Here is a 27,672-nt window from a genome sequence, read left to right on the forward strand (position 1 = left end):
CCTGCCCTCACACCCACACATGCCAATGATTATTTTAAAAAATGAAATCCTGCTAAATGTAACCTTGTCCTGCGCCGGGTAGCTCTGCCTCAGCCCCTGGCCAGCACAGGAGCTTCCTCTGCCCGTCAAGCGGCTCCCGCTTCGCCAGGTCCTCCGCCGCTCGCCACAAAGAGGCCAAGATGGCGGCGCCCCTGCGCCTGCGCAGTTAGGGGAGGTGACGGGCAGCCCCGAGCCACGGAGAGCGCGAGCGCCCCAGGCGGATGGAAGCGGCACTTCAGCCCAGAGCAAAAGCAAAAGCGCGGAGCTGCTGGGAGACGGGGCGGCGCGCAAGTATGTTTTTATTTCATTTGCATGTTCATTTCACTTCATTTGCATGTGCATCCTTTGTTTGTTCAAGGACTAACCGAGGGCAGAGTTCTACGAAACTCTAGAGAAAGCCAATTCGCTTTGCTGCGTTTTCACTTTTAGTTGGCACTTGGGAAGGTGGTCTCACTGTTTCTGTTTCAAGCACTCACTCAGGGTTTGTTCCTTTTGGAAAATGAGGCACAGTGGAGACTGTGGTGTTGTTATGATATATGGTTTATTTATTACATACAACTTGAGCCTGCAATGGAGGGGTTCACAGCATCAACACCCCCAGTGGCAGAGCTTCATGCTCCGGCACTGGGGTGGGTGGGTGGCGAAGGCACCCCACCGGGATCGCGCTGCCGGGGGTGGTGCGCTCCCCCACATCCCTCTTCCTCCGCCAGTGAACACCCCAAGGGGGTCTTGTTTCAACTGTTAACGGAGAAATCCGAGGGCTCCCTTGGACAAGAAAACAAGGCCACCAGCCAGGAATACCAGAGCAAAACAGCAGCCAGTAGGCTTGGTCTTTCTTGAAGACTGTCGCGACAGGACTCCCACCTGCCACCAGGTGGAACAAGATGGAAGCCCAGAACAAAAGAAGACCCCAACTTTTATTAGTTACTAATCCCCCAAACTACACCTCTAGAACTACATCATGACTACATCATTGACACATCACAAAAAGGAGGGGTTGAGGGAGGAGTTGTGGAGGTAACCTGAGTATCTTGTCACCTGGCTGGTTCCTCCTTTCCCCCTCCCCATGAGTCATTTCCAGGGGACAAAGGGGAGCTGGCGGTTTCCTGCCCCCAGAGGGAAGATCTGATCATTGTCCTTTGTTCCAGTCCATGTTGAATCCACTCCCTTTGTGACCTTGATGGTCTTCTGTCTGGGACCATCAAGGTTGTCATGCCAACTGGGTAGGGCTCCTGTGTATGTGCTGGTACAGTTAAGGGATTATGGCCGTCCTGTATCAAACCATCCCCCTTTGATAGTCCTTCCTTCATGGAGTAAAATAAAAGTACCGTATTTTTCGCCCCATAAGACGCACTTTCTCCCCTCCAAAAATGAAGGGGAAATCAGGGTGCGTCTTATGGGGCGAATGCCTGCAAGCCTCGCGCGCCCGGCAGGAGGTCCCACCGGGTGCGCGAGGCTTGGGGCGGCAGCCTGTCGCCCGAAGCACGGGGAGCCCTCGGGAGGGCTCCCCCTGCTTCGGGCGAGAGTCTGCAAGCCTCGCGCACCCGGCAGGAGGTCCCACCGGGTGCGCGAGGCTTGGGGCGGCAGCCTGTCGCCCGAAGCACGGGGAGCCCTCCGGAGGGCTCCCCCTGCTTCGGGCGAGTGTCTGCAAGCCTCGCGCACCCGGCAGGAGGTCCCACCAGGTGCCCGAGGCTTGGGGCGGCAGCCTGTCACCCGAAGCACGCCCCAAGCCTTGCGCACCCGGTGGGAACTCCTGCCGGGCGCGCGAGGCTTGCTGACGCTCACCCGAAGCAGGGGAAGCCCTCCGGAGGGCTTCCCCTGCTTCGGGCAGGTGAGCGCAAGGCTTGGGGCGGCAGCCAGCGCTGGGGGGGGGGAAATATTTTTTTTAAATTCATTTCCCCCCCAAAAAATGAGGTGCGTCCTATGGGCCGGTGCGCCTTATAGGACGAAAAATACGGTAAATCTAAATATGACAAACTAAATATGACATAATAGGCATCACTGAAACCTGGTGGGATAAGTCCCACGATTGGAATGTAATAATGGGGGGATACAATCTATTTCAGAGAAACAGACCAGACAAGAAAGGAGGAGGAGTGGCGTTATATGTCAGGGATGTGTATACCTGTGAAGAGATCCAAGATTTAGATCCTCAAAGCCAAAGTGAGAGCATTTGGGTCAAAATTAAGGGAGAGAAGAATAACAGAGACCTCATTGTGGGAGTTTACTATAGATCCCCAAGCCAAACGGAGGACATAGATGATGCCTTCCTGGAACAGATGGCCAAGCATGCAAAAGGAAGGGAGATAGTAGTAATGGGGGACTTCAATTACCCGGATATTTGTTGGACGTCAAACTCAGCCAAGAGCATAAGGTCAAACAGATTCCTCACTGGCCTTGCAGACAACTTCATTGTCCAGAAAGTGGGAGAAGCAACAAGAGGAACAGCCATTTTAGATCTGGTCCTAACCAATGTTGATGACCTGGTTAGTGGGGTAGAAGTGGAAGGATCATTAGGCGCGAGTGATCATGCTCTTCTGAAGTTTACTATACAGCGGAAAGGAGCAGCCAAGCATACTAGGACTCAATTTCTTGACTTTAAGAAAGCCGACTTCATAAAACTTAGGGAAGTGCTGGGTGAGATCCCATGGACAACAATACTAAAAGGAAAGGGAGTTCATGATGGCTGGGAGTTTGTTAAGAGGGAGATACTAAAAGCACAACGTCAGGCAATACCAATGAGACGGAAACATGGAAGGTGCCTAAAGAAGCCAGGGTGGCTATCTAAAGAACTTTTAACTGAATTAAGATTAAAAAAGGATGTGTACAAAAAATGGAAAAGGGGGGAAACCACCAAAGAGGAATTCAAACAAATAGCCAGCACATGTAGACACAAAGTCAGAAAAGCTAAAGCACAGAATGAACTCAGGCTTGCTAGAGAGGTTAAAAGCAACAAAAAAGGCTTTTATGGGTATGTTCGTAGCAAAAGGAAGAACAAAGAAACTGTGGGGTCACTCAGAGGAGAAGATGGTGAAATGCAAACAGGGGACACAGAAAGGGCTGAACTCCTCAATGCCTTCTTTGCCTCAGTCTTCTCCGATAAAGAAAACAATGCCCGACCTGAAGAATTTGGAGCAAATGATTCAGCAAAGGAAACACAGCCCAGGATAACTAAGGAGATAGTACAAGAATATTTGGCTAGTTTAGATGTATTCAAGTCTCCAGGGCCAGATGAACTGCATCCAAGAGTATTAAAAGAACTGGCAGATGTGATCTCAGAACCACTGGCAGTCCTCTTTGAGAATTCCTGGAGAACAGGCGAAGTCCCGGCAGACTGGAGGAGGGCAAATGTTGTCCCTATTTTCAAAAAGGGGAAAAGAGAGGACCCAAATAATTACCGCCCAGTCAGTCTGACATCAATAGCAGGGAAGATTCTGGAGCAGATCATTAAGCAAACAGTCTGTGAGCACCTAGAAAGGAATGCTGTGATCACCAATAGTCAGCATGGATTTCTGAAAAATAAGTCATGTCAGACTAACCTGATCTCGTTTTTTGACAGAATTACAAGCCTGGTAGATGAAGGGAACGCAGTGGATGTAGCCTACCTTGATTTCAGCAAGGCATTTGACAAGGTGCCCCATGATATTCTTGTAAAGAAGCTGGTAAAATGCGGTCTTGACTATGCTACCACTCAGTGGATTTGTAACTGGCTGACTGACCGAACCCAAAGGGTGCTCATCAATGGTTCCTCTTCATCCTGGAGAAGAGTGACTAGTGGGGTGCCACAGGGTTCTGTCTTGGGCCCGGTCTTATTCAACATCTTTATCAACGACTTGGATGATGGACTCAAGGGCATCCTGATCAAATTTGCAGATGACACCAAACTGGGAGGGGTGGCTAACACCCCAGAGGACAGGATCACACTTCAAAACGACCTTGACAGATTAGAGAACTGGGCAAAAACAAACAAGATGAATTTTAACAGGGAGAAATGTAAAGTATTGCACTTGGGCAAAAAAAATGAGAGGCACAAATACAAGATGGGTGACACCTGGCTTGAGAGCAGTACATGTGAAAAGGATCTAGGAGTCTTGGTTGACCACAAACTCGACATGAGCCAACAGTGTGACGCGGCAGCTAAAAAAGCCAATGCAATTCTGGGCTGCATCAATAGGAGTATAGCATCTAGATCAAGGGAAGTAATAGTGCCACTGTATTCTGCTCTGGTCAGACCACACCTGGAGTACTGTGTCCAGTTCTGGGCACCACAATTCAAGAAGGACACTGACAAACTGGAACGTGTCCAGAGGAGGGCAACCAAGATGGTCAAGGGCCTGGAAACGATGCCTTATGAGGAACGGCTAAGGGAGCTGGGCATGTTTAGCCTGGAGAAGAGGAGGTTAAGGGGTGATATGATAGCCATGTTCAAATATATAAAAGGATGTCACATAGAGGAGGGAGAAAGGTTGTTTTCTGCTGCTCCGGAGAACCGGACACGGAGCAATGGATCCAAACTACAAGAAAGAAGATTCCACCTAATCATTAGGAAGAACTTCCTGACAGTAAGAGCTGTTCGACAGTGGAATTTGCTGCCAAGGAGTGTGGTGGAGTCTCCTACTTTGGAGGTCTTTAAGCAGAGGCTTGACAACCATATGTCAGGAGTGCTCTGATGGTGTTTCCTGCTTGGCAGGGGGTTGGACTCGATGGCCCTTGTGGTCTCTTCCAACTCTATGATTCTATGATTCTATGAAATCCGATGTATGGTTAATTTACTATGAATTTTTAACAGAAATGTCGTGTGTGAGTGCGTGTGTGTCGTGTTTGTACAAACAATGATTGGGGGGGGGGGGTTCCTGCAACACTCCCATAGCCCTAGCCTTGGATTTATACAACTACTGTACTCTAACCCTCCAGCTCGCTGCCTTTACCAGCCTGCAACCTTTCCCTCCTCCAGGTCACATCAAAGCCAACTCTAAAACACTAACAATGGGTTTTGTTCAGAGCTGGAGGAGGAGACCCACCCATTTGGCATCTGGCATTTTTCGCTTTCTTAACAGCCCATCACCTTTCCCTTTGTTCTCTCCCAACAGGGCCCTATCCCACTACCCTGCCGCCAGGTGAGTGCTAGGCAACCAGGCGGGACACTCAAGGGTCAACATCACACTCTGTGTGCTCAGTCCCTTGTGTGCCACATCCCCTCTCCGCCCTTTGAGTCAGGCTTGACTCGGGGATGAAACTGCCGCAGCCAGGAGCCTCTCTCTGCTGCGGTGGAGCTGCATGCGGTGCACCCCAGTTGAGGAGAAGGGTGGCGGCTCTCTGCCACTGACTCTCCACTCTGAGGAAGCTGCCTCGGCTGGAGCCAGGCTCCGATGGGAGCTGGGAGGGGGGTGCCCCCAGTGGATGGCAAGTTGAGTGGGTCGGGCGGGGTTGGGGGGGCATCATGCGTGTAATGTCATGCACATGTGACGCACCCCAACCCAATGTTGGGTGCAACACCTGCTCATGAGGCAGCTAGCCTGGCTTATATTTTAGCCATTACCGGATCCAGGGTTTGGGAGGCTTGATTAAATTCTAACACTTGCTGAGTTCAGGAATTTAGGGGAGTCTGGTACTCCTGAGCCCTTAACAACATGCTTGCATGGCAAAATCAGTCAGAGTAAGCTGTCAACCTGCTGAAGTAAAAACAAGACACAAATCCATTTTTAAAAAAAAAATCTGCATTTTTCAGGAAGGGAAGATGCTCAAACAATGGTTTCCCTAACACCCTTCTCTCAACCAGTGTCCCAAATTGTGGTACAGTATTGTCTATTTTAGGCTTAACAAGGAATATGAAAGCTTAGCATCACCTGTGCATCCAGTAAAGTGCCATGATAATTTTGCCAGCTCTTAAGGTGCCGCAGGACTTGGAAGACATTTCTTACTCCACATTTGTTGCAACTTGTTGGACAGAAACACACAGCTGAAGGGTTTTCTTAAACTGCATTTCTCACCTAATGAAGGGCAGGTGGCCAGGGGGAGGCAGACAAGATTGAGAAGGCCAGACTTGCTATCTGGGAATAATTTATTGCAAGACAGGCTCAGAAGAGAGGCTGGCAGGGCAGTGCTCGCCACCTACACCTTCATCACCAATGAACTATAGCAGGTTCTGGACAATCATAATTTACTTTCATGGTCCTGTCCTTACTTACAAGTGGCCTAAAATAGCTGCTCATCACCAACAGGCCACACAAATTTATTGTGGCACTTTACTTTCTGTTACAATTTGTGTCGAGCAGCAGTTTCAGAACTATAATTAATGGAGACCAACTAAGTTTGTTATACCAATAACAAAAACCAATAACTAACCAATAACTAACTTAGTTCGTCTCTGAGGTGCTACTGGAAGGAATGTTTAAATTTTGTTTCGACTACAGCAGACCAACACAGCTACCTACCTACCTCTAACTATAATTAATGGAGTTCTTTGAAAACCTGTTTAGAGTCATTTCTCAATTAGAAGACTTGTGAGCATTCTACCATGAAAGAAACCTTCTGCCCACGAAAAAGACTTTATTTTTGCAGTTTTGAAAGTAAAGTTAACAAAGAAATCTCTTTCCTTCTCCCACAGACATTCCATGCATGTTAATACGTTCCAGTTAGGTAACAGGTAAGTTTATAAAATACTTCACACTGTTCATTTTAATCTCACCAGATCAAGTGTCTCTTGTACATCTTCTCAACAAGTTATTTCGAAGTGTACTATGAGTTGATGGTGGCAACACAGCAATGCTGTCTTTCACAACATGTTGAATAAGCATATACCAAACTCCTTCAAAGTTATTCTAGCTTTTCATTTTCTCCAGTGCTCTGAATTGTTTGTTTTTCCATTAGGACTACATTCTGCATCCTATCCCATCACACCTCTAAATTCAGGATGGCAGCTATTTTCCAATGTTGGGTAATTAGCTGTCTAACAGTGATCAACAAGATTAGCAGGTCTTAGAGCATTAAATATTTATTGTTATCAATGTACTATTTTTAAAGAGCTTAGGATCAGGTTGTAGTGCCTGCCCTGTTTGTTCTGCGTCTAAGCTTTCGTGTGCATGCACACTTCTTCAGATACACTGAAACAAAAGTCACCCAACCCTTATATATAGTGGGAGGGTGGGATGGGTTTTTTCTCAGAAGGGTAGTAGGAGATTGGTGATTGACTCAATGGGTATGGTAAACCTGTTAACGACTGTAATTAGTCCTACAGGAAAAATCTGATCTGAATAGAGACCTGATCTGAATAGAAATATTGGATTCTCGTCTCATTACATATGCTAAAGCTATTTTTGGTCATCTGGATACAATCCCTTGCTTTTTACCATACCCATTGAGTCAATCCCCCATCTCCTACTTCCTTTCTGAGAAAAACCCCACCCCACCCTCCCACTATATATAAGGGTCTGGTGACTTCTGTTTCTGTGTATCATGCACATGAAAGCTTACACCAAGAATAAACTTAGTTGGTCTCTAAGGTGCTACCGGACAATTTTTTAAAAAATAAATAGCAGTCTGTGTGGTTGTGTAGAATAATCCAGAGTGGGTGGGAGATTTTAGGCTATGATCCAGATCAGTCCCCCACAGCTGCTATTTGCATTGGAAGGAAAGCTCCCATTAGATTAACTTTTTAAAGGCCATTCACATACTTAGCAATGGAACAACATTCAGTAAGAACCGTGTGTGTGCTACAGAATGTTCCCCAGAATTCTTTGCCAGGGGCACAGGTTACTTGTCAGAAAAGTCCGGGTATCTGACCTTGAGATTCTAACTGGTATGGAGAATCTGCTGCAGCCATGGGGGTACATAGAACAGCTTCCTACTAACCGTGGAGTGGACAGTCACTGCCAATCAGTGTTAACAATGGTCTGACTCAGGATAAGGCTCCCTGATGTGAGTTGTAAAACAACCTGATGGGTGGAGAGGCTTCCTGGCCTCATCTCCAGCCATAGACCTGTTTCCTAGAAAGCACTGATTTTGAAGCAAGAGGCTTGAGTCCCACTATTGGATCTACTCATGAGGAATCACCTCTAGGTGCTTACTGAAGATTGGACCTCCTGGCAGAATAGCTTTAGCTCAGTGTTTCCCAAACTTGGGTCTCCAGCTGTTTTCAGACTACAATTCCCATCATCCCTGACCACTGGCCAAGCTGGCTGAAGCTAATGGGAGTTGGAGTCCAACAATGTCAGCAACTCTGCAGGAAGATAGAAAAACAACTTGCAAAAGTTTAGGAACTTCTTGAAATAATGTCGACATTGGAGTTTCCAGAGTCTGGGTTCTGTAAACACAATTCAGGTTTACAAGGTACTAAATCCAGTTATATCACTGTTTGTATTTTCGTTAGGGATATGAAAGTGGCAAGAAAAGCATAAAGGAGTTTGGCAGTCTAAGCTGTGTCTTGATTCCCCAATAGTGCAAAAGAACTGATAGACGTTCTGTCAACAGCATCTTCCCATTTTCAAAATAAGCTATTTTCTTCTTATTGGAGAGGCATCCTATCCTTGCCAAGCAGCAAAGCAGCTACTCTTTTCCATCCAGGCAAGGTATGTAGAGGGCACCAATGCATAGTCCCTGTTAGGAGTCTTTGAGTAATTTCCTCACGGACACTGAGCAGTCAGGATGCATCTCAAGTATGCAAGTGAGACCTGTTCACCAAGTTGCATGGCCCATGTTCCTATGCCCACACTGGATACTTAAAGTCAGCTGTAGCAACAGTTCTTCAGGCTCTCCAATTTGGGTTTGACACTGGCAATGAACTCCTCAGAGGCACTTGAGAGTGGAAGTCGTGGGGGACCCATGGGTATCCCTGAAAGCAGAGTCACGATTGCTTTGGTCTCTGCAACGCCAAAGCCTAGCCAGAAGAAAAAAGGACACAAATCATTCCACAATGACAAAGTTTCTGCCCCACTCTATAGTCGATGATGGAGGTCACAGCCACACCATACATTTAAAGCACCCATACCAATTCAAAAGTCATGGACAATCTTAGGAACTGTAGTTCCTGGGAATTGTAGCTATGTGAGACTAGTACCCTTAAATGACAGTTCCCAAGATTTTGAGGGAAAGCCACAGCTGTTACAAGAGTGCTTTACAATGTATATTGGGGATGTGACTAAAATAATTTCTTTTCATAAAAGAGCAGGGGGAGAGAAACCCTATGATTTACTGCCTCTCAGGAAGTCTGGCCCTTGCCCCCAACCTTTTAGCCAACTTACTAGTCCCCAACCTTTAATTATTGAATGTTTTTGACAGAAAAGTTAAAACATAATATTGTAATCAGATTTATTGGGTTTTCCAGTGTTCTAAGCTTTTAGTTTGTTGTAATTCTTACTATAAGGGATGCGGGTGGCGCTGTGGGTTAAACCACAGAGTCTAGGACTTGCTGATCAGAAGGTTGGCGGTTCAAATCCCGTGACGGGGTGAGCTCCCGTTGCTCGGTCCCTGCTCCTGCCAACCTAGCAGTTCGAAAGCATGTCAAAGTGCAAGTAGATAAATAGGTACCGCTCCGGCGGGAAGGTAAACGGCGTTTCCGTGCGCTGCTCTGGTTTCGCCAGAAGCGGCTTAGTCATGCTGGCCACATGACCCGGAAGCTCCCTCGGCCAATAAAGCGAGATGAGTGCCGCACCCCAGAGTCGGCCACGACTGGACCTAATGGTCAGGGGTCCCTTTACCTTAAATTCTTACTATAGCCCTGCAAGTCAGACAAAAGAACAACCAAATCATAGCATTTAGAGTTGGCAGGCACCACAAGGGTCCTCAAGTGCAATCCCCTGCAATGCAGGAATCTTTTGCCCAATGTGATGTCTTCATATTGCAGCTGGCGCAGCAGAAGGCTTGAAAGACTGGCCTGCCTAAAGGCTCCCCAGTAAGCTCATTGCAGAGGTGAGAGTCCACGTGGGAACTTACTGATTCAACATGACAATGTCATATGAGCTCTCAAAATTCTAGGGCTGACTATACCACACGTGACATGCATTTACTGCCTGACATGGAGCGTTACTGTTGCTAAACATTTGGGGAATCTGGCTAAATGCTATGGCAGCAAACAAGATAATATTACAAATAGATACACAATGGAATATCTACAGATGAAATCTGAGGCATAGTTCAAATGTACAAGCTGCTAGATGGTTAGCATAGAGTACATGCACTTTAGTGTAAGCACTTGAGTACAAATAATTTGTTACTATAATCTTACAGTAATATTATATATTTTTAAAGAAATGCATTTGGAAAAGAAATCAAGATCTGAAAATCAAAGCAGTAGGAGAAAACCCAGGGGCATAGCCAAGAAGGGCCAGAGGAAGCTCTCCCCCCAAATCAATAAAAACCAATACAAATCTGAGGTTCTGCCCCCCTCTTAACAAAAATCCTGGCTACACCCATGAGAACAGCTGCATTTGAAGAAAGTGCAATTTGCAAAGGAAAAATGGAGAGAGAGAAAGTTAAATGGAGTCTTTCAGAACATATCTGCGCTTCTTGGGCAATAAAAGCTTTTTTTTAAAAAAGGAAATTCAGAAGCATTCAAGCACGTTGGATAAACCACGTCTGATGGGCAGAAAAGGATTCGGTCTACTGTGGTACCTACCCTGTGCCATGAAAAAGCTGATTACTTCCTGGGTACTGTACTAAGAGACAGAAAATAAGTTTATTAATTTTATTATAGGTAATAAAAAAAAGTGTAGAGCAACTGGAGGTGGAATACACAGTGTTAAACTGGAGGTGGTATACATAGTGTTATCAGGTAATTAGGGGAGAGGGAACAATGAAGGATTGGGAAGGGAAGTGCACACAGGATCTGAGGTGGGTGCAATGAAAGTGTTTATTTAATTTTTTGGCAGAGTGCCAGCTAGGTCATATGGGTCCCATGCCAACTGTTTGCAAATACAGGACAGGTGCTCCTCATTCAGCAAGTGATACATGTCAAGAAACCTCTTCCCATTTGCCCATTGTCCCAAGCTGGGTGAAGGGTAAGGGGGAGATGCACACGACTTTTATAGTGTGTTATCTGTACCGTACAACTTACGGGGGGGGGGGGTTATACTCCGGGGATAGAGCATAATGCCAAAATCGTGTATAGTCAAAACACAATGGGTTAAATGGTGGGGGTGCCATTCCCCCCCTTAATTATTTTTTGGGCTAAGTGCGTAAAGCTGAATAGAGTTGTTGCTGGCATTCATCTGTCTGGAGAGACAATGGAGTGCGCCTCCAGGGGTGAAGTCAAAGGGCTGCGTTAGCACCCAGGTGACCTCTCTGGGGCGCAAGCCTGGGCAGTGCCTATGGAGGTCCTGGGCTGCCAGTGTAAGTTGGGAGTTACCTGTATACAAAAGGAAGGAGGAATCTGTTATCCTCCTATCATCCACTGTCACCAGCTTCAGTTAGAAATATCATACCTGATATTTTTGTGCCAAGGAGAGGTCTCCCTTGGCAAAAGCTTCCAGCATTGAGTTATTTGCCTTGCCCAGATAGTTATAGGTGCTGTACAAAGACAAAAGCCAACAGAGCAAAGGCCGAGTTAGTATTAACATGTGCCGCCATAACTAGAATCGATTGAGCAGAATAGCAAATCTGAACGCATCCTTCCAGTGCAAAACTGGGAGTTGCTCCTGCACAGAGTGTGCCCTCTATGGTTACCATTCTAAATGGGGCAAGGAACTTTTTCAGACTCAGAGCCACATTCCCCTCTAGACAAGTTTCCAGGGCCCACAAGGCAGTGGTGTCCAGGGCAAAAGGCAAGAAATGCAACATTTGCGCAAGAGGCTGCTTTCTTCCTATCCTTCGCCATCCAGGGAAGGAAGAGACGTGATCAGAGTTCAAGGACACCCTCCCTGCCACTCAAGCAGGGTGCAAAACATATTTGGGTGAGAGTAATCAACCAACGCGTTAGCATGCTGAATATGAATGGGCCCTTAGCCACAATACTGGTCAGCAGGAGAGGGCAGAAGGTGCAGATAATAAGAATTTGCAGGCAAAAAGCTAGACAGGTGTTTCCCAAAGTGGGCAGCACCGCTCCCTGGGGGGCACTGGAATGATCTGGCGGGGGACAGTGCAACTGGGGGCACTGAATAAAAATAAGGGGGCGGTGGAAGAGAATAAAATTTTGAAAAACCATTTGTACATGTTTCATCTATTGTGTAATGACGCTTACCGCCAGGTCGGGCGCCGTTGCAAGATGGCAGCAATGCCTCCCCAGATGGCAGTCATCCTGGAGGTGGTGCATTTTCCCAGGCTTGGGTGAACCTTTTTGGGTTAACCTGATCGCAGCTTGCCTCCCTATTTGGCCAATGGCAGGCCGGCTGCTGCACCAGCCCCGCCCCTGAGGTCGACTGGACTGCGCCATTCCCTTTAATCCCAGGGACTAGTCACCTCCTTGTCCAGTTTTGAAAAGCCACATGTTTCATCTGTTGTCAATAAGGTGTCTTATTTACAACATCTTTCTTTACTATGTTGTACGATATATGTAGAAATATAGATACATAAAAGAATGCAAATTTGTCACAGAATCTTTCTGTTTGTTCATTTCCTGGGGGGGGGGCACTGAGGTTTTTTTTCTGAAAAGGAAGCAGTAGGCCAAATAAGTTTGGAAGCTCTAAGCTATACCAATAAAAAGAAGAAAACTGTTTCAGACATGAAAGTTTTCTTACTCATCACTCAGCTGTATAAACAAAAGCTGGTGCAGGGCTAAAAGCAGCCAGAAAAATGAACTGCAAAATGATCCTCTTTGCTTCAAAAGACGCGGCATTGGAACTCATACTTTCTCATTCACGTAAAGATGACTGAGGCTGCTAGCCTAACCCTCCTTACCTGGGAGTACGTCCTACTGAATTCAATAGGATTTACTTCTGAGTAGACATAGTTAGGTTTGTGCTGTGAAAGAGAGACTGACCTTCCAACTGCCCCAGTCGCTCCCATAGCGAGTGCAGCCAGGAGTTGCTGGTTAGGGAAAGACAAAAAACACATCTTTTATTTCCTTGAGAAAACAGTAGAACAACTTGCTGCTGGGAAGACAGTATTCAAAAAGTGATAAAGGTAAAGGTAAAGGGACCCCTGACCATTAGGTCCAGTTGTGACCAACTCTGGGGTTGCGGCGCTCATCTCGCTTTATTGGCCGAGGGAGCGGGCGTACAGCTTCCGGGTCATGTGGCCAGCATGACTAAGCCGCTTCTGGCAAAGCAGAGCAGCGCACGGAAACGCCATTTACCTTCCCACCGGAGCGGTACCTATTTATCTACCTGCACTTTGACGTGCTTTCAAACTGCTAGGTTGGCAGGAGCAGGGACCGAGCAACGGGAGCTCACCCCGTCATGGAGATTCGAACCGCCAACCTTCTGATTGCCAAGTGCTAGGCTCTGTGGTTTAACCCACAGCGCCACCCGCATCCCTCAAAAAGTGATAATGGCCCCTAAAAAACCAGAGGCATTCCTGCTGGGGATGACCGGAGTGGAAATATTAAAAGCTGACCAGAAATTGTTCATGTTTGCCACTACAGCAGCTAGAACTTTATTAGCCTAAAAGTGGAAACAAAGAATACCGACAATAGAGGAATGGCAGATGAAGATGATGGACTATGCAGAATTGGCAAAGCTGACGGGGAAAATCCAAAACCAGAGTGACCAAGTGTTCCAGGGAGGATGGAGTAAATTTATTGAATACTTAGGCAATCATTGTAAACATATAAAGACACTAGCAGGATTGCGGTAAAGTTCACAATGTTTAAAAGAAGAAACTTTCTACTTGTGCTTTAAGTTCTAAATAATTTAAGTTACATGTAGAAGTTAGATGATATAAATGTGCGGTTCTAAGATGTGTTTGATAAAAACCAGATGACGGAGCGGAGGGAAGTCAAAAGCTCAGTAGAGCTAAAAATATGTAAAAGGTGATACTGTACGATGATATAATATTGTTTTAAAAAATGGAAAATTAATTTTAAAAATTACATAAAAAACAAAAACAAGTGATCATGGCAGCTCTTTGGTAGGCAGAAGATATCCCCAGTAGCACAAAAAGCACTACTTGGTTACATCGCTTTAGGAAGCCATCATGCCATTCCAGTACACCAGAGTTATTAATATAGAAATGCCTTACCTCATCCACACCATACAGAAGTACAAACTGGCCTCTGTCATTTTTCTTCACACACTGCCCAAAATCCAGGAGGTCTTTATCACTGAACTTCACCCCCTTAAAGGTGGGAATCTGCTCTATCATCCCATCTAGCAGTTCTTGGGCAGTAACTGAACAGAGAGGGAAAGCAAAAGAGAGGAACACCAACAAGTTTTCAAGTCTTACTGGGCAAAGCACATGACCACATCTGGCAAGAAAACATCACAATAGAGGCTGTGAATCTATCCCAAAATATACTATAAAGAATGTTTTCTTGTGAAAAGGTGTAAATCTGGGAAGAATGCCCCCAAAAGTTCCCTCTTCCTTATCTATGGAAGGCAACAGAAATGGAATTCCTTGATCAGAATACACTATAATCTTACACCAGATTTTGCAGACGTCCTCTTGCCTCAGAGCAGGAACTCTGGGAATTGTGGGCCAAGAGGGAGGTAAAGCAATGTTTAACCGACTATTATTGGAACTCTCACAAAGCTACCATTTCTCTAGCATTTTGAGGGAAAACCTTGGCCATTACACTGGCTCAAAATTTATATACTTTATAATGAATATAAACAAGGACAATGCCCATAATACATGTCACATGTATGAACAATGGGACTTAGTCCTGATCCACACCATAACATTCAAAGCACATCCACTGTGCATTTAAAGCACAGGACTTCCCTAAAGAACCATGGGAACTGTGGATTCTCCTCAAAGAGTTACAGTTCCCAGCATCCTTAACAAACAACAGTTCCCAGCACTATTTGAGGGAAGTAATGTGCTTTAAATGTGTCTTGGGCGCACTTCCGGTTTCTGCAGATGGTGGAAAGGAGTGTGAGTCCGATCGTCTGACGGACTCGAGCCCCGTGGAGAAACGGGGAAGCGCCAGGGTGAGGCGCACCCCCCAAAAAAGCCCTGAGAGGGTGCTCAGGGTGTTGAGAGGTCCAGCAGCCATCAAAAGGGCTCTCCTGCAACCCCCAAACTCCTTTTGTGCTGGAAAGTATGGGAAGGGGGGAGGAAGCAGCAGTCGAGCCTGCAGTCATGGCAGTATCACAACTCCACGGGAGCGAAGCCTCAGCTCAAGCCTGAAGCAGAGATCTTCCAAAAATTACTACCATGCCAATGGAAAGGTAAAGATTTACTTTCAGAATTAATTAATTCCTAATTAATTAATTAATTAGGCAGAATTTGGTGTCAGAAGTCCATTCCCGCCTTATTAGTAACTATCACTGCATGGAAACAATTTGCAAGTGAAAAGGTTACTAAATCTTTCTTTATAATACTTATGGATACTGTCTGCTGATGGGAAAGTTGGAGTATGCTAAAGTTAGGAAAAAGAATGGGAAAGGTTTATTGTTCGAATGCAGGGTATTGCAAGTAGGCTGAAACATCAATAGGCCTTGACTAAACACTTGCAATCAGTAGAAATTTGGATAAATTAAGAGAAATAATAATTGGTTAAGCATGAAATATGGAAATGCAGAATAATTTTGTCTATATAAAGAACCAAGAAGAGGGAATGGAGGGAAGTCATGAGGTTTAAAGAACCTCAAAGACAAGGTTTTGAAAAAGGTATTTGTGAATTTGGGGGTGGGGGGGAAGTACTATTGTGATTAAATGTGGAATTCAATTGTGAAAATCAATAAAAAATTATTTACAATAAATGTGTCTTGGGTGTGCTCTAAACGATTTGTGTGGATCTGCTCCTAATCAATCACCAGTACACATCAATGTTCTAGTGAGTTTAGCAATATTATTTCCAAAGATGGAATTAGCTTCTATGCTCCTTAGACCATGTCTCTACTAGTACAATACATCTATCTTGACCACCACTACATTCTGAAGCACAATCCTATGCATTTGACATTTGCCTAAATTAGTTTAAACACCAAACATACACAGAAAGAGCTGCCGAGTCCAACATTTCCCTGCGATGTAATTAGGATGATCTAGACGAGTAACACTTACTTTTTATACCAGTCAGGGGAGGGATGTGGTAATAATAGAATGGGATGCCTGGGGCTTCAGATGCAACATCCCGCAGGAAGGCAACTAGAGCATCTAAATAGGAGAAGACAAGGAAAGCAATTGAAAACCTGGGTAATTTTGAAGAGCACACCTCATGTGCAATGTCGGCCTATGTGACATGCAAGTAGCAACCCCAAACTGCCTGCACCACTATCCCCCCCCCCATCCAACACAGAGAGAGTTTAAAATCCACTCTTGAAGGGGTGCTGTAGTCGCTAACTCATCTGGGTCTTCATCTTGCCAGCTCGGTTGCCAATACGTGGCTGGAGGTGGAGAGACCAAAAAGGAGATAAGGATTGTTCCAGGCTTTCAGCTGGGATTCCCAAACCACCAGATCTAATCTGATTCATGTCAGTGAGGATAAATGATGGTAGCATCTCAAATTAGCACAGAATATGTATGCAGGAAGATGCAAGAACAAAAAGACTGCAGACCCGTATCTTCATTATTTGTGAATTGTGAGATGCAAGTCCAGGCTCTATAAAAGTAGAAAACTTCCCAGGAGATTAACTAAGTATGTTCAAAGCTTAGATGCCTCCTTCTGCATGGTACGCAGAGATGGACCTGCAGCCATTACTTTTACCTTCCTCTATATTCATGGATGGGCATACTCTGCACTAAAAGAAAACACACACACTCCCCCAAAACATTCTGGCTTAGGTAACCTGAAATCTGTACAAAGAAAAATGGGCTTTTGCAGCCTATATAAATTATGCAAATTTGTATAATTTATCATGCTCATCTTGCATAATTTATTCTATCTCTGTCAGTCAAGAGGAGAGGCAATGAGCTATGGAAGGCACTGGAGCCTCACCTCCTGATCACTGGAATTTTTATTCAGCCCCCACTCTGGCTTCTGAGATTTTACAAGGTCCATTACCTGATCATTTTAATGTGTGTCTTCCAAGCCACAAGGACTGCAAAGTTGGTTTATTTCCTTTTCAAATGGAAGCAGAGATCCACAGAAAGGTGAACTTGCCCCCAATGCCACATTTTGTGGCTTTTCTCCACTCCCATAGAATACAAAGAGGGAATGTAAATTGAAAAGTGACGGCTGAGGCATTGATTTTGCAGCAGTTAACAGAAACAGCTCACATCCTCTGGCTTTACCGCTGCACATCCCAACAACATTGTTCTTCACAGTACTGAAGACCTGCCTGGGATGTGGATGGAAAGAGGGGAAATAATACAGTGGGACCTGCCTCCTCACCTTTCTTCACCTGTTTGAAGAAAGAGGGGGCGATGACAGCTATGCCATCCGCTCCTATTTCTGCTGCATGCTTAGCCTGAAAAGGAAGGAAAGAAATCCACAGAGATTGGCACCATCACGGAAGTGCTAGAAAAGGAACAGATCACTTGTCTATTCCCCAATTACAGGAGAATTCCCCAGCTAGAGTTATATATAGAAATACAGTGGTGCCCCGCAAGACGAATGCCTCGCAAGACGGAAAACTCGCTAGCCGAAGAGTTTTCCGTTTTGGAGGTGCTTCGCAAAACGAATTTCCTATGGGCTTGCTTCGCAAGACGACAATGTCTTGCGAGTTCCTGCTGGTTCCCCCCCCCTTTTTCTAAGCCGCTTATCAGCTGATCTGATCAGCAGATAAGCCGCTAAAAGCCGCTAAAAGCCGCTAATAGCGCTAATCCGTCAATGGGCTTGCTTCGCAAGACGAAAAAACCGCTAGACGAAGAGAATCACAGAACGGATTCTTTTCGTCTTGCGAGGCACCACTGTATAACTGGATCTCCTGATGGTATTGTTTCTATAGCCATTCCTGGCTGTTTTGAGAAGGAGATGTTCTGATTGCAAAGCAATTCTTTTGGTGGGCTTTATGTGTCTTGATCATCTGCAGTGATCATATGCTAACAATCACCTACTCCAAGTATCTGCAATGCAAATAACACTTTATTTTTTTAAATAGCTGGAACCCACTTACATTTGTTGCAACCATACACTCACCTTATTTTCTCCCTAAAGCTGCTTCCCTGAACCTGGCGCTCTGCAACTGATGTCAGACTCCAACTTCCACCATCTCAAGCCCGCGTGGCCCATGGTCAGGGATGATGGGAGTTGTAGTCCAACAACATCTGGAGAGTACCAGCTTGGGAGAGGCTGCTTTAGAGGGACCAGAAGACCTGCTACCCTTCATAGGAGGCGGAATTTCAGCAAGTGCAGCTTCTCAGCCCTGCACTGACAGGAAGGGAGCCAATGTGGCATAATGGTTAGAGTGCTGGACTAGGATGTGGGAGACCAGGGTTCAAATCCCCACTCAGCCATGAAGCTCACTGCCATCGGGTAGCCTTAAGCCACTCATTCACACTCAGCCTAGCCTCCCTCACAGGGCTGTTGGGATGATAAAATGTGCAGGAGGAGAGTTATATTTTGCATGCCACCTTGAGCTCCTTGGAGGGAAGGCGGGATATAAATGCAATGAATAAATGAATGTAGGCGGGGGACTGTCTCCTTGTGCAGCCAAAGTTCATGTAGGATAAAAACAGGGGGAAAATACATTAAAAACCCACACTCACCAGTCCCCTTGCTTCTGGCAAACTGAGTGCGCCAACATGAATAATCACGTAATCCAGTCTGCAAAGAAGAAAAGAGGAAAGTGTGTGTGTGTGTGTGTGTGTGTGTGTGTAGTCTTATTGCTGACAGTCTGCAGTGCAAGCATTTCATAATATCTATTTAACTGCAGCCTTGTCGAGGACAAACTCATGTATTAAAACCAGGTCCATGTATTTGTACATGTGCATGTATGTCTCTATATCAGGGTGGGGAAACACAGACCCGGAGGTTGCATAAGGTCTCAGCCGCGTTGTCTCCAGCTATTTTTGCCAGGGTGGGCTTGAAAAGGTCTCCCTGATCTAATATCTTGGAATAGAAAATCTGCTTTGCTGAGAGGCAATTAAGAATTAACAGAAAAGCAGAACAGGACACTTGATTCCTTCCTCAGACATCTCCAGTCCAAACTGCTCCACAGCTTTCCCTTGATAGTCTTTCACTTGCTTTCAAATGATCTGTTCTAAAGCAACTTGAAGAAGAAGAAGAAGAAGAAGAAGAAGAAGAAGAAGAGGAGGAGGAGGAGGAGGAGGAGGAGGAGGAGGAGGAGAGCATTGGGACTTAATGTGCAGTTAGCCTCTCAGTGCCCACACATCAGCATACAGACGTGTGTTCATCACATGTGACAACGTGCAACACAGGGATATAGGCCATTTAGTCCAGTGAAGAGGCATATTTATGCAGAAATGCAGGTATTTCAAAAAGATGAACAGCAAAATAGAACACAGAGCAAAAGTAGAACGCAGTCAAAATCTGTAGGCCATGCTTCAAAAACTTGCAGGGGAAAAGGAGGATATTGAGTCACATTCCCCCCCCCCTTCCTTCAGGAGTGCCCCAGAAACTCTTCTCTGAAGATTTGTGCTTTCACTTAGCAAGATTTAAAGCCAGCTTAATCAAAAATAAATATCTTAAGTGGTTTACATAAAGTACTATAAATATTCATAAGAGAACATCAATTAAGAAAAAAAAATGTATGATATTCAGTGGGAAAGCCAGGAGTCACAGGACCATGAAAAGAGCTCTGCCGGGTCAGGCCCATGGCCCGTCCACGCAGTCCAGCATCCTGCTCTCACTGCGGCCGGCCAGGTGCCTCCCCTGAGCTCCACAGTGCTCTCCCCACTGGGCTTCCAAGCCACTGGCATCCAGAGACACAAGGACTCTGGCCGTGGAGGTGGAACATCATCACCATACAAAGCATCACCATTGGCAGATGCTACCTATGCCAGCAAACTTTGGAATGGTAAAAAATATTATTTGGCCCACTCACAGGTGATATCCCCGTGCTCTTATAGAATCAGAGGATTACAGCTATTTAAAGTTTAAGCAGTAGTCAAGGTAGCAAATTAAAAAGAGAATGAAAGGGGGCTGCATCAAAGCCATTTGAAATCGTTTTTAGCAAGCTTTTTGAAGGGGAGATTAATCTTTAAAAGCAGAAATCAATATATCCACAGCCTGTTATTATTACGAAGTTAACATCTGAAAGTAGAAGGAAAAGGATTTTTAAAAGCTTTCATGCTCTGTGTGCTCTGCCCTCCAGTGATTTCTACGTAATTCATACATAGAATCACAAAATTGTAGCCTTGGAAGGGACCCCAAGGGTCATCTAGTCCAACCCCCTGCAATGGAGGAATCTCAACTAGATGCATGGTCATGCAACCTTTGCTTTAAAAACCTCCAGGGAAGGACAGTCCACCACCTTCTGAAGAAATCTGTTCCACTGTCATAAAAGGTAAAGCTATTCTTTCATCTCTGAACCAGGATCATCACAGCCCAAGCGTTCTGTTTTAAAGAAACAACACTCTCTCTTTCCCCATATCCCGCCTCTCCATCCTTATTTTCAGCCTGCAAGGAATGGCATAGACAAAAACAAGACAGACAGCTCTCCTCCTATAAATATCCACTTTTATTTTCCTTGTTTTCTTTGAGCAATGAGAAGAAATCTAGAAATCTGCTGGAGATGAGAGACAGACATTAACATACTGCAGCTTGTTACTTTCAACAGTAGTCTTGAAAAACTGTTCCCCTCTCCCTGGCCTTTAAAGGGGAAAAAAAGGAAGGAAACAGAACACGGATTTCACAATCATCTGTCTTTGCTTAGATAGCCAGTGATTTCCATGAAACACACCAATCTGCAGCCCACCCCCGGAGTTACTCACTTATCTTTGCCCTTAGTCACCCACTCTTCGGCCAGCTGCTTCCTCTCCTGAACGCTCAGGGACAGGCCTTCTCCTGTAGTTCCATTTACTGTGACCAAAAAAGGAAAAAATGGAAGTATTTGCACACATAGAAAGATTTTTATTTTATTTTTTTGCAGGGGGAATGATTACTTCAGCATGTTTGCAGGAAGCCTTGCTTCACAGCTCATAATAATAATATTTTTTTTATTATTTATACCCCGCCCTCCCCAGCCAAGACCAGGCTCAGGGCGGCTAACAACCAATAATAAAAACAAGTTGATTAAAATACAATTTAAAAGATTAAGATACAACATTAAAACATTAGGCTGCAGCCTCTTCACAGGAGGAGAAAGGAAAAAGAAAGAGGGGGAGGGAATCAAATTAGCTTCAAGCCAAAGGCCAGGTGGAACAACTCTGTCTTACAGGCCCTGCGGAAAGAAATCAGATCCTGCAGGGCCCTGGTCTCATGAGACAGAGCGTTCCACCAAGTTGGGGCCAGTGCTGAAAAGGCCCTGACTCTGGTTGAAGCCAATCTAACTTCCTTAGGGCCCGGGACCACTAGGGTGTTGTTATTTATGGACCTTGAGGCTCTCCGTGGGGCATACCAGGCGAGGCGGTCCCGTAGGTACGAGGGTCCTAGGCCGTGAAGGGCTTTAAAGGTCAAAAGCAGCACCTTAAATCTGACCCTGTCCTCCACCGGGAGCCAGTGCAGCTTGAAAAGCACTGGGTGAATATGCTCCCATGGCAGGGACCCCGTGAGGAGCCTCGTGGGGTGACTGCAGGAACATAGCAAGCTGCCTGATCAGGGCCGGCCCACTCATGAGGAAAGGTGAAGCGACTGCCTCAGGCGGGAGAACCCACAGGGGCAGCAGTTCTGGCCTCCAAGGAATGTATTAGCAGCAGCGGCAGCAGCAGCACAGCCCATGCCCCCTCTACAGTGGCCTCTTGGCCAATAGGAGGGACTGCTGATCTCCTCCCACCATCTATCTCAATGTAGATCTTTAGTCCCCCCCTGTTCCTGATGTAGATCTTTGCTCACCCCTTCTTCCCTGGAGGGGTGCGGTGGGCGCCATTTTGTGGTTTACTGCAGGGGCCAAAATGTCTTGGCCTTATACTGGGTCAGATCTGTTGGCCCATGGTACAAGGGCTAAAGTTGGTTTAAAAATACCAATCTCTCTTCCCAGGGAACTCTGGGAATTGTAGCTCTGTGAGGAGGAATAAGGGTCTCCTAACAACTCTCAGCACAGTTAACTACAGTTCCCACAATTCTTTGGGGGAAGCATGCACATGGGACCTATCACAGCAGAAACTTCCATGGAGAAGGCTCCGTTTCAGAAACACACTGCAACAATAAATATTCATTTCAGTTGTCATAGGCCTCCCTGGAGTGAGTATGGGCAGCCAAGTTATCTACCAGACTGTGCATAGACTCTCTTGATAAGAAGAGCTCTGCTGCATCAAATCAGACCAAGGGCCAGCATCCCATTTCCCATAGTGGACAATCAGATGCCTTCCTACAGTGGAGGGGGCTGGACTAGATGACATTTGGGGTCCCTTTCACCTGTACAATTCTATGCCTCTGGAAAGCCTAGAGTACAATAGCACTCTCCTGCTGTTGCTCCCCAAACTGACACATTCAGGGGCATGGTACTTTAATCCTGAAGGTAATATAAAGTTATCACGATATATTGTGTCATCTTAGATGTCTGGGGCTGAAATGATAGCCATTTGTGTGTAGGAGACAGTCCACACAAAAGCAAATGGTCTCATAAGCCATATCTTACCAAAGACATTCTTCACACCTTGCTCATTTATCAGGTAGTCCACATATTGGCCAATCACAGAGAGGTTGATTTCTCTGAAGAAAGGAACACAAGACAGGAAGCATGATACCTATATCCGTAACTGAAAAGAAAAACCCGGAATGTGAAGTGCCAGGCAGGTACACACGAAAACTGAACCTGAACAATCAATCTTCCCTCGCCAGGCAGATCATAGAATCATATGATAAAAGGCATCACGCCCTGCAGGATAGCTAATGCCATATTAATTTTGCTTCCATTCACAGTTTTTCTGGTGTTTTCACAAATGACACAAAAACAGAAACCAGAAAGCCAAAGAAAGGAGAGCCCAGAGCATGAAAACGTTCAACCATGTTTTGCAGGCTGCAAAAGTTGTTGTCCACTCCTTGTTCCTGTTTCCCCCCTGCTATCTCCGGATAGCTTTCCAACTCCGAATGGGAGCAGCAGTCCCAGTTGGAAGAAGCCCCAGTCCATGGCCCATGAACGTTCAGGGGAGTTCATCCTGCCTCTTTGAAAGGCATTTGCATGGCCACAGGAGCAGGAGGAAGCCCTGGGCCAAGGCATCGTTGCCACAGGGTGTTTGGCTCCAAGATCACCACACTTGTTTGTACCAAGGTCAGCGTTGTTAATAAGTGCCTCACCCCTTGCTGACAGAAGCAAACTAGTGATCTGTGAAGATGGGTCACATTCTTGAAAAGAGAATGGCTGACCAACAACACTGTCTGTTTTCCTTCCTGATAAACTCTGGGTAGTCCCGTTCAGCTCTTAATCTTAAGCTTGCTGGGTTGCGCAGGGCTCCAGGAGCCAGAGAGCCAGCACAGGAATAAGCAAGAGTCTGTTTTTTTAAATTTAGTTTTCTTTTGTTAAATGGGGGCGGGCAGGGAGGGGGCTACCATTATGGTTTATTCCAATGGTGGGCCAATTTCACCCTTCTATCATCCACTTTTTTCCTTCTTACTAGAACTACCACAGTTTTATATTTATATTTATTTCATTTAATCTAGAAGTATTTATAAACTGCTTAATATTTATAAAATCTCTAAGCAATGTACATCATAAAAAGCATATTCAGTACAATTTTTAAAATATATATAAAAATTCATGGATACAATCAAAACCTACATTAAAGGGAACGACTGGTCCTTCTGAACTTTAGGTGGAAGTGAGAATTGTGATTTTTCCATTGACTAAATAGGCAGGCAGTTTCCTGAATTCACCAGGCAGGGAGTGTTTGCTGACTCTGTTGAATGCCTGTCATCTCCCCTATCAGGCAAGAGATCCTAACTATACAATCTTAACAGTTAAGGTTTAACTAATCTGTGCTCAATGACTGCCCAAGCATGCATGGTTGCTTAAGAACGGATGAGAGATCAGACCAAGGTCTACTCAGTCCAGCCCTATTTGCAAGAATTCCAGCAACCAGCATGCATTGGGTTGGCCACTAGAAACTGGGCAATGCAGGGAGGCAGACTGCCCACTCCTAGTCTACTCTACACTAGAATAATATATCTGCAAAGGATTGGATCCAAACACCTGCTCCAGATCAGGATCCTCCACATCTTACACAGTAGCCCACTTGGGCGAGGAGCTAAAGAGGAACTTCAGGCATCTCCAAGGGCCTGTGGGCAACCTTTGGGGTGTTGGGTTCCCTCTCCTCGGAACAGCAGGTCACAGTGCCACAAATTCCTTTAGAAACGCCTCTCCATTTCAAAAGTGGTTGCCATAGAGAAATGGTGACTCCTTAGGTCAGCCATCCAAGAGCCCTCAAAGTGTTTCTGAATACAAGTCCCATCAGCCTTAGCCATGCCCTAGTGGAGTGGGTCTTTGAATTCTGGCATCCAGGTACACAGAGCCATACAGAGTAACTTTGTAAGTTATGTATTTCACACACACTAGAGGTCCTTGCTCTGAGGAATTTAAAGAAGGGGAGGCAGCAGTATGGGAAAGGAAGAGAGAACAGACCCAGGGCAAATAAGCAGCATACTGCCTCTGAAGCAGTGCAAACAGATACCTCAAGCAAGTGAGCCAAGCTTGACAAAAACTTAGTATTTTGTAGTTGCAGACAAGTTGTGCTCTAAAATTTGATGGCAAGACCCAACACACTGGTTAATTATTGCCATTTTAAATCCAATTTCCCCCTTTCTGTTGCAAGACATGTGCAGATAGGCAATGAAGGATATGATAAAACGAATCATGATCTGTGTCTGTGATTTATTTAAGAGCCCATCAAACCTTACTGCCGTTGCTTTGAAGGCCAGGGAGATAGTTACCCATCTGGAGTCATTGGCGTGACAGTGGCTGCCACAACACCCTGGAGTTTCTTCTGGGCTGCCATAGAGCGGCTGGGGTGGAGTCCGAGAAAGAGAAGAGCCCTGATCGTGACAGGAAAATAAGCAGATGTTGAGTAGCCCTCTCTTAACCCTTACAGACAGAGTCCAGGACAGAGAGAACTTTCTATTGTTTTTTCAAAAACAATATGCAGTTTTGGCAAATATTCAGCAACAAGACAAATTAACAGCACATACTGTACCTTGCCTCATGACTACATTTTTAGTTTTTAAAAGCTCCTATTGCTTTTAATGGCTGTACAGTGGTACCTGTGATTGCGAACAGGATCCGTTACAGAGACCCATTCACAACATGAAAAGCCCACAACCTGAAGCGCCGTATCTGCGCAGCACAATTTGGCACTTGTGTGCATGTGTGAAGCACGATTTAGTGCTTGCGTTAATGCGCGAGCAGTGAAACCCGGAAGTAACCCTTTCCGGTACTTCCGGGTCGCCGCGGGACACAACCTGAAAAAACATAACACAAAGCAAACATAACATGAGGTATGACTGTATTTGTTTTGCAAGCCACCCTAGAGAGCCTATGTTCTGGGAAGCCTATATGGATTTCATGATGCAGTAAGTAAATGCATATGGCATTCACTTCCACAATAATGGAAGCTGCTGGAGGAGGGAAAGGAAAGGGAAAGGCTGTTGCCCTTGTGGCTTGTGGGCATCTTGGACACATCTGGTTGGTCACTGGATGAAACAGGATCCTGGCCAGAACCAGTATTCCTAATTCAGACGTTACAGAGAAACAGAACTGAGTATCATTAATGTACTAATGACACCGTGCTCAGAATTCCCTCATGGCCACTCTCAATGGCTTCATGTAGATATTAGACAGGGGAGAAGATGATACCACCAGTTATAGGTGGAGCCCAGTCATGTGGTCCCAAATATCTGACGGAGAGAGGACTCCTTCCATTCGCACCTGCCTGGATATTATAATGGGTGCTATTAGCAGTGCTTGCTGTCTTCTAAGGCCTGCAGGATGAACACCCATAACATGACTTTCTCGGCGGTGGTTCCTCCCTGCCAACAAACATCTAGTGCCATCATTGTTCACTGTGGCTTGGTTCAAATACACATCTTTGCCCAGGTCTTGGGCAAGAGGGAGATAGTGCTATAAGATCTTGCTGTTACTGAGTTGCCGTAACCTTGAGGTGAAGGGTGGGCTATAAATCCAAATGACTATCTTATCTCTCTATCTAAACTGCTGACTTTCACATTTCAAAGGCAGAGCGTCCATTGCTTCTTTGGGTCCCTAAGTGTTTGTGCTTTCAAAGAACTTCATGAAATCACCCTCAAGATTCAACAACTTCTTGCACAAGGCACTTCTACCACTCCCTTTCCTTCTCCTCTGCCTTTGGAAACCAAACCAAACCACAGCTCTTCAGCCTGAAAAAGAAGTGGACTTTCACTCCACCAGCCATAACTAAAGGAGGCAATAAGACGGACAGCTGCAGTTTTGCATTTTGCACACAAACTGTCTTCCTGGACTGTCTTGAACCAATGTGAAAATACCATTGCTGTTGTTTTAAGAAAGAAACACCATTGCTTCAGGGCATTCCTCCCTCTGCAGGGCGGCATGCACTCCTCAGAAGACAGTTAAGGACTGCCTTGTTACAGATGACCAGTCCCTCGGACCATGGCAGAGCAAAGCAATAGCCTCGCCCTATTCATTGCCCAAGAGCCCTGAACTAGCGTCCTCCTTGGCCAATCAATCTGGCGCCATGCGCAACCCAGCCATGGAAACGGGGCCCCCGCTCTCTCACCTGGCCCGGCCGAGGAAGTTCTGCTGCCGGCTTCGCCGAATCAGGCGGCTTTGCTGCTGCTTTAAAAGGAATAAAGAAACATTACTGAGCATGCCCACCGGTTTGGAGCATGCTCAGAACAAAGAGGCGAATTCACTGCCCTGCATTAAGCAGCTCAACGCAGCTGCCGGAGTTTGCTGGCTGAGAGTGAAAACAGGGAATTGTAAATGCAAGCTCAGCAGGGTGAATTAAGACACACTTCAGGCATAGGGACTTGCCCAGTTTTCGGGGATGAGCAGCAACTTTTTGATTTCAGAGATATTGCATTATACACGCACATGCACAAAATAGGATTTTTATCCCTCCCAAATTCTAAAATCCATAGTGAACAGTAACATTAACAGCACAATTCTATACAGGTTTAATCATTAGGAAGCCTCGTTTGGATTTACTTCCTGGTAAGCCAAGAGTGAACTGCAGTGCTAAAGTGTGTGTGTGTGTGTGTGTATATATATATTTGCTTTCGTAGATTTTCACGGGTACAGGAATGCAGGTTTTGGTGTCTTCGGGTGTCTTCCCGTGTAAGAGTCGGGGTGTCTGTGCGACGTTTCGACGAGGTCTCACTCGTCATCTTCAGGCTGGTGCTTTCGGCTTCTTGTTACTGGAATATATATATATATATATATATATATATATATATATATATATATGGTATAGGAAAGCCTTGTACAGTATAGGGAAGTTTTTAATGTTTGATATCTTACTGTGTTTTAATTTGTTGGACGTTGCCCAGAGTGGCTGGGGCAGCCCAGTTGGATGGGCAACATATAAATAATAGGTTGTTGTTGTTGTTGT

The 27,672-nt window shown here is 45.6% G+C and overlaps 2 protein-coding genes across 4 annotated transcripts in view; both read right to left on the minus strand.

Moving 5' to 3' along the window:
- DHX9 (DExH-box helicase 9) overlaps positions 1 to 208 on the minus strand; it is a 34,582-nt gene extending 34,374 nt beyond the window's left edge. Inside the window, exon 1 of the mRNA XM_082226643.1 lies at positions 64 to 208. The gene's annotated coding sequence lies outside the window, so the exon portion shown is untranslated. The remainder of the gene's footprint in view (positions 1 to 63) is intronic.
- Positions 209 to 6,568: 6,360 nt separating this feature from the next.
- On the minus strand, positions 6,569 to 27,002 carry NPL (N-acetylneuraminate pyruvate lyase). Of its 3 annotated transcripts, none has more exons than XM_082226676.1 (13): positions 26,839 to 27,002; positions 25,004 to 25,105; positions 22,716 to 22,789; positions 20,911 to 20,998; positions 18,724 to 18,781; positions 17,408 to 17,483; positions 16,138 to 16,230; positions 14,149 to 14,297; positions 12,950 to 12,996; positions 11,457 to 11,541; positions 10,652 to 10,691; positions 7,713 to 8,914; positions 6,569 to 6,753 (listed from the first exon to the last, which is right to left on the minus strand). In XM_082226676.1, exons 1-12 carry the CDS (start codon positions 26,928 to 26,930, stop codon positions 8,763 to 8,765), a joined length of 1,056 nt encoding a protein of 351 aa, XP_082082802.1. In that variant the 5' UTR covers positions 26,931 to 27,002; the 3' UTR covers positions 6,569 to 6,753; positions 7,713 to 8,762. The 3 variants fall into 3 exon arrangements, with proteins under 3 accessions (XP_082082802.1, XP_082082801.1, XP_082082803.1); XM_082226675.1 differs by lacking the exon at positions 26,839 to 27,002 and adding an exon at positions 25,331 to 26,806; XM_082226677.1 differs by lacking the exon at positions 26,839 to 27,002 and adding an exon at positions 25,331 to 26,806 and having other exon boundaries at positions 24,966 to 25,105.
- Between the last annotated feature and the right edge of the window lie 670 nt (positions 27,003 to 27,672).

The sequence above is a fragment of the Podarcis vaucheri genome (assembly GCF_965113315.1).
Source record: "Podarcis vaucheri genome assembly, chromosome: 6".
NCBI lineage: Eukaryota > Metazoa > Chordata > Lepidosauria > Squamata > Lacertidae > Podarcis > Podarcis vaucheri.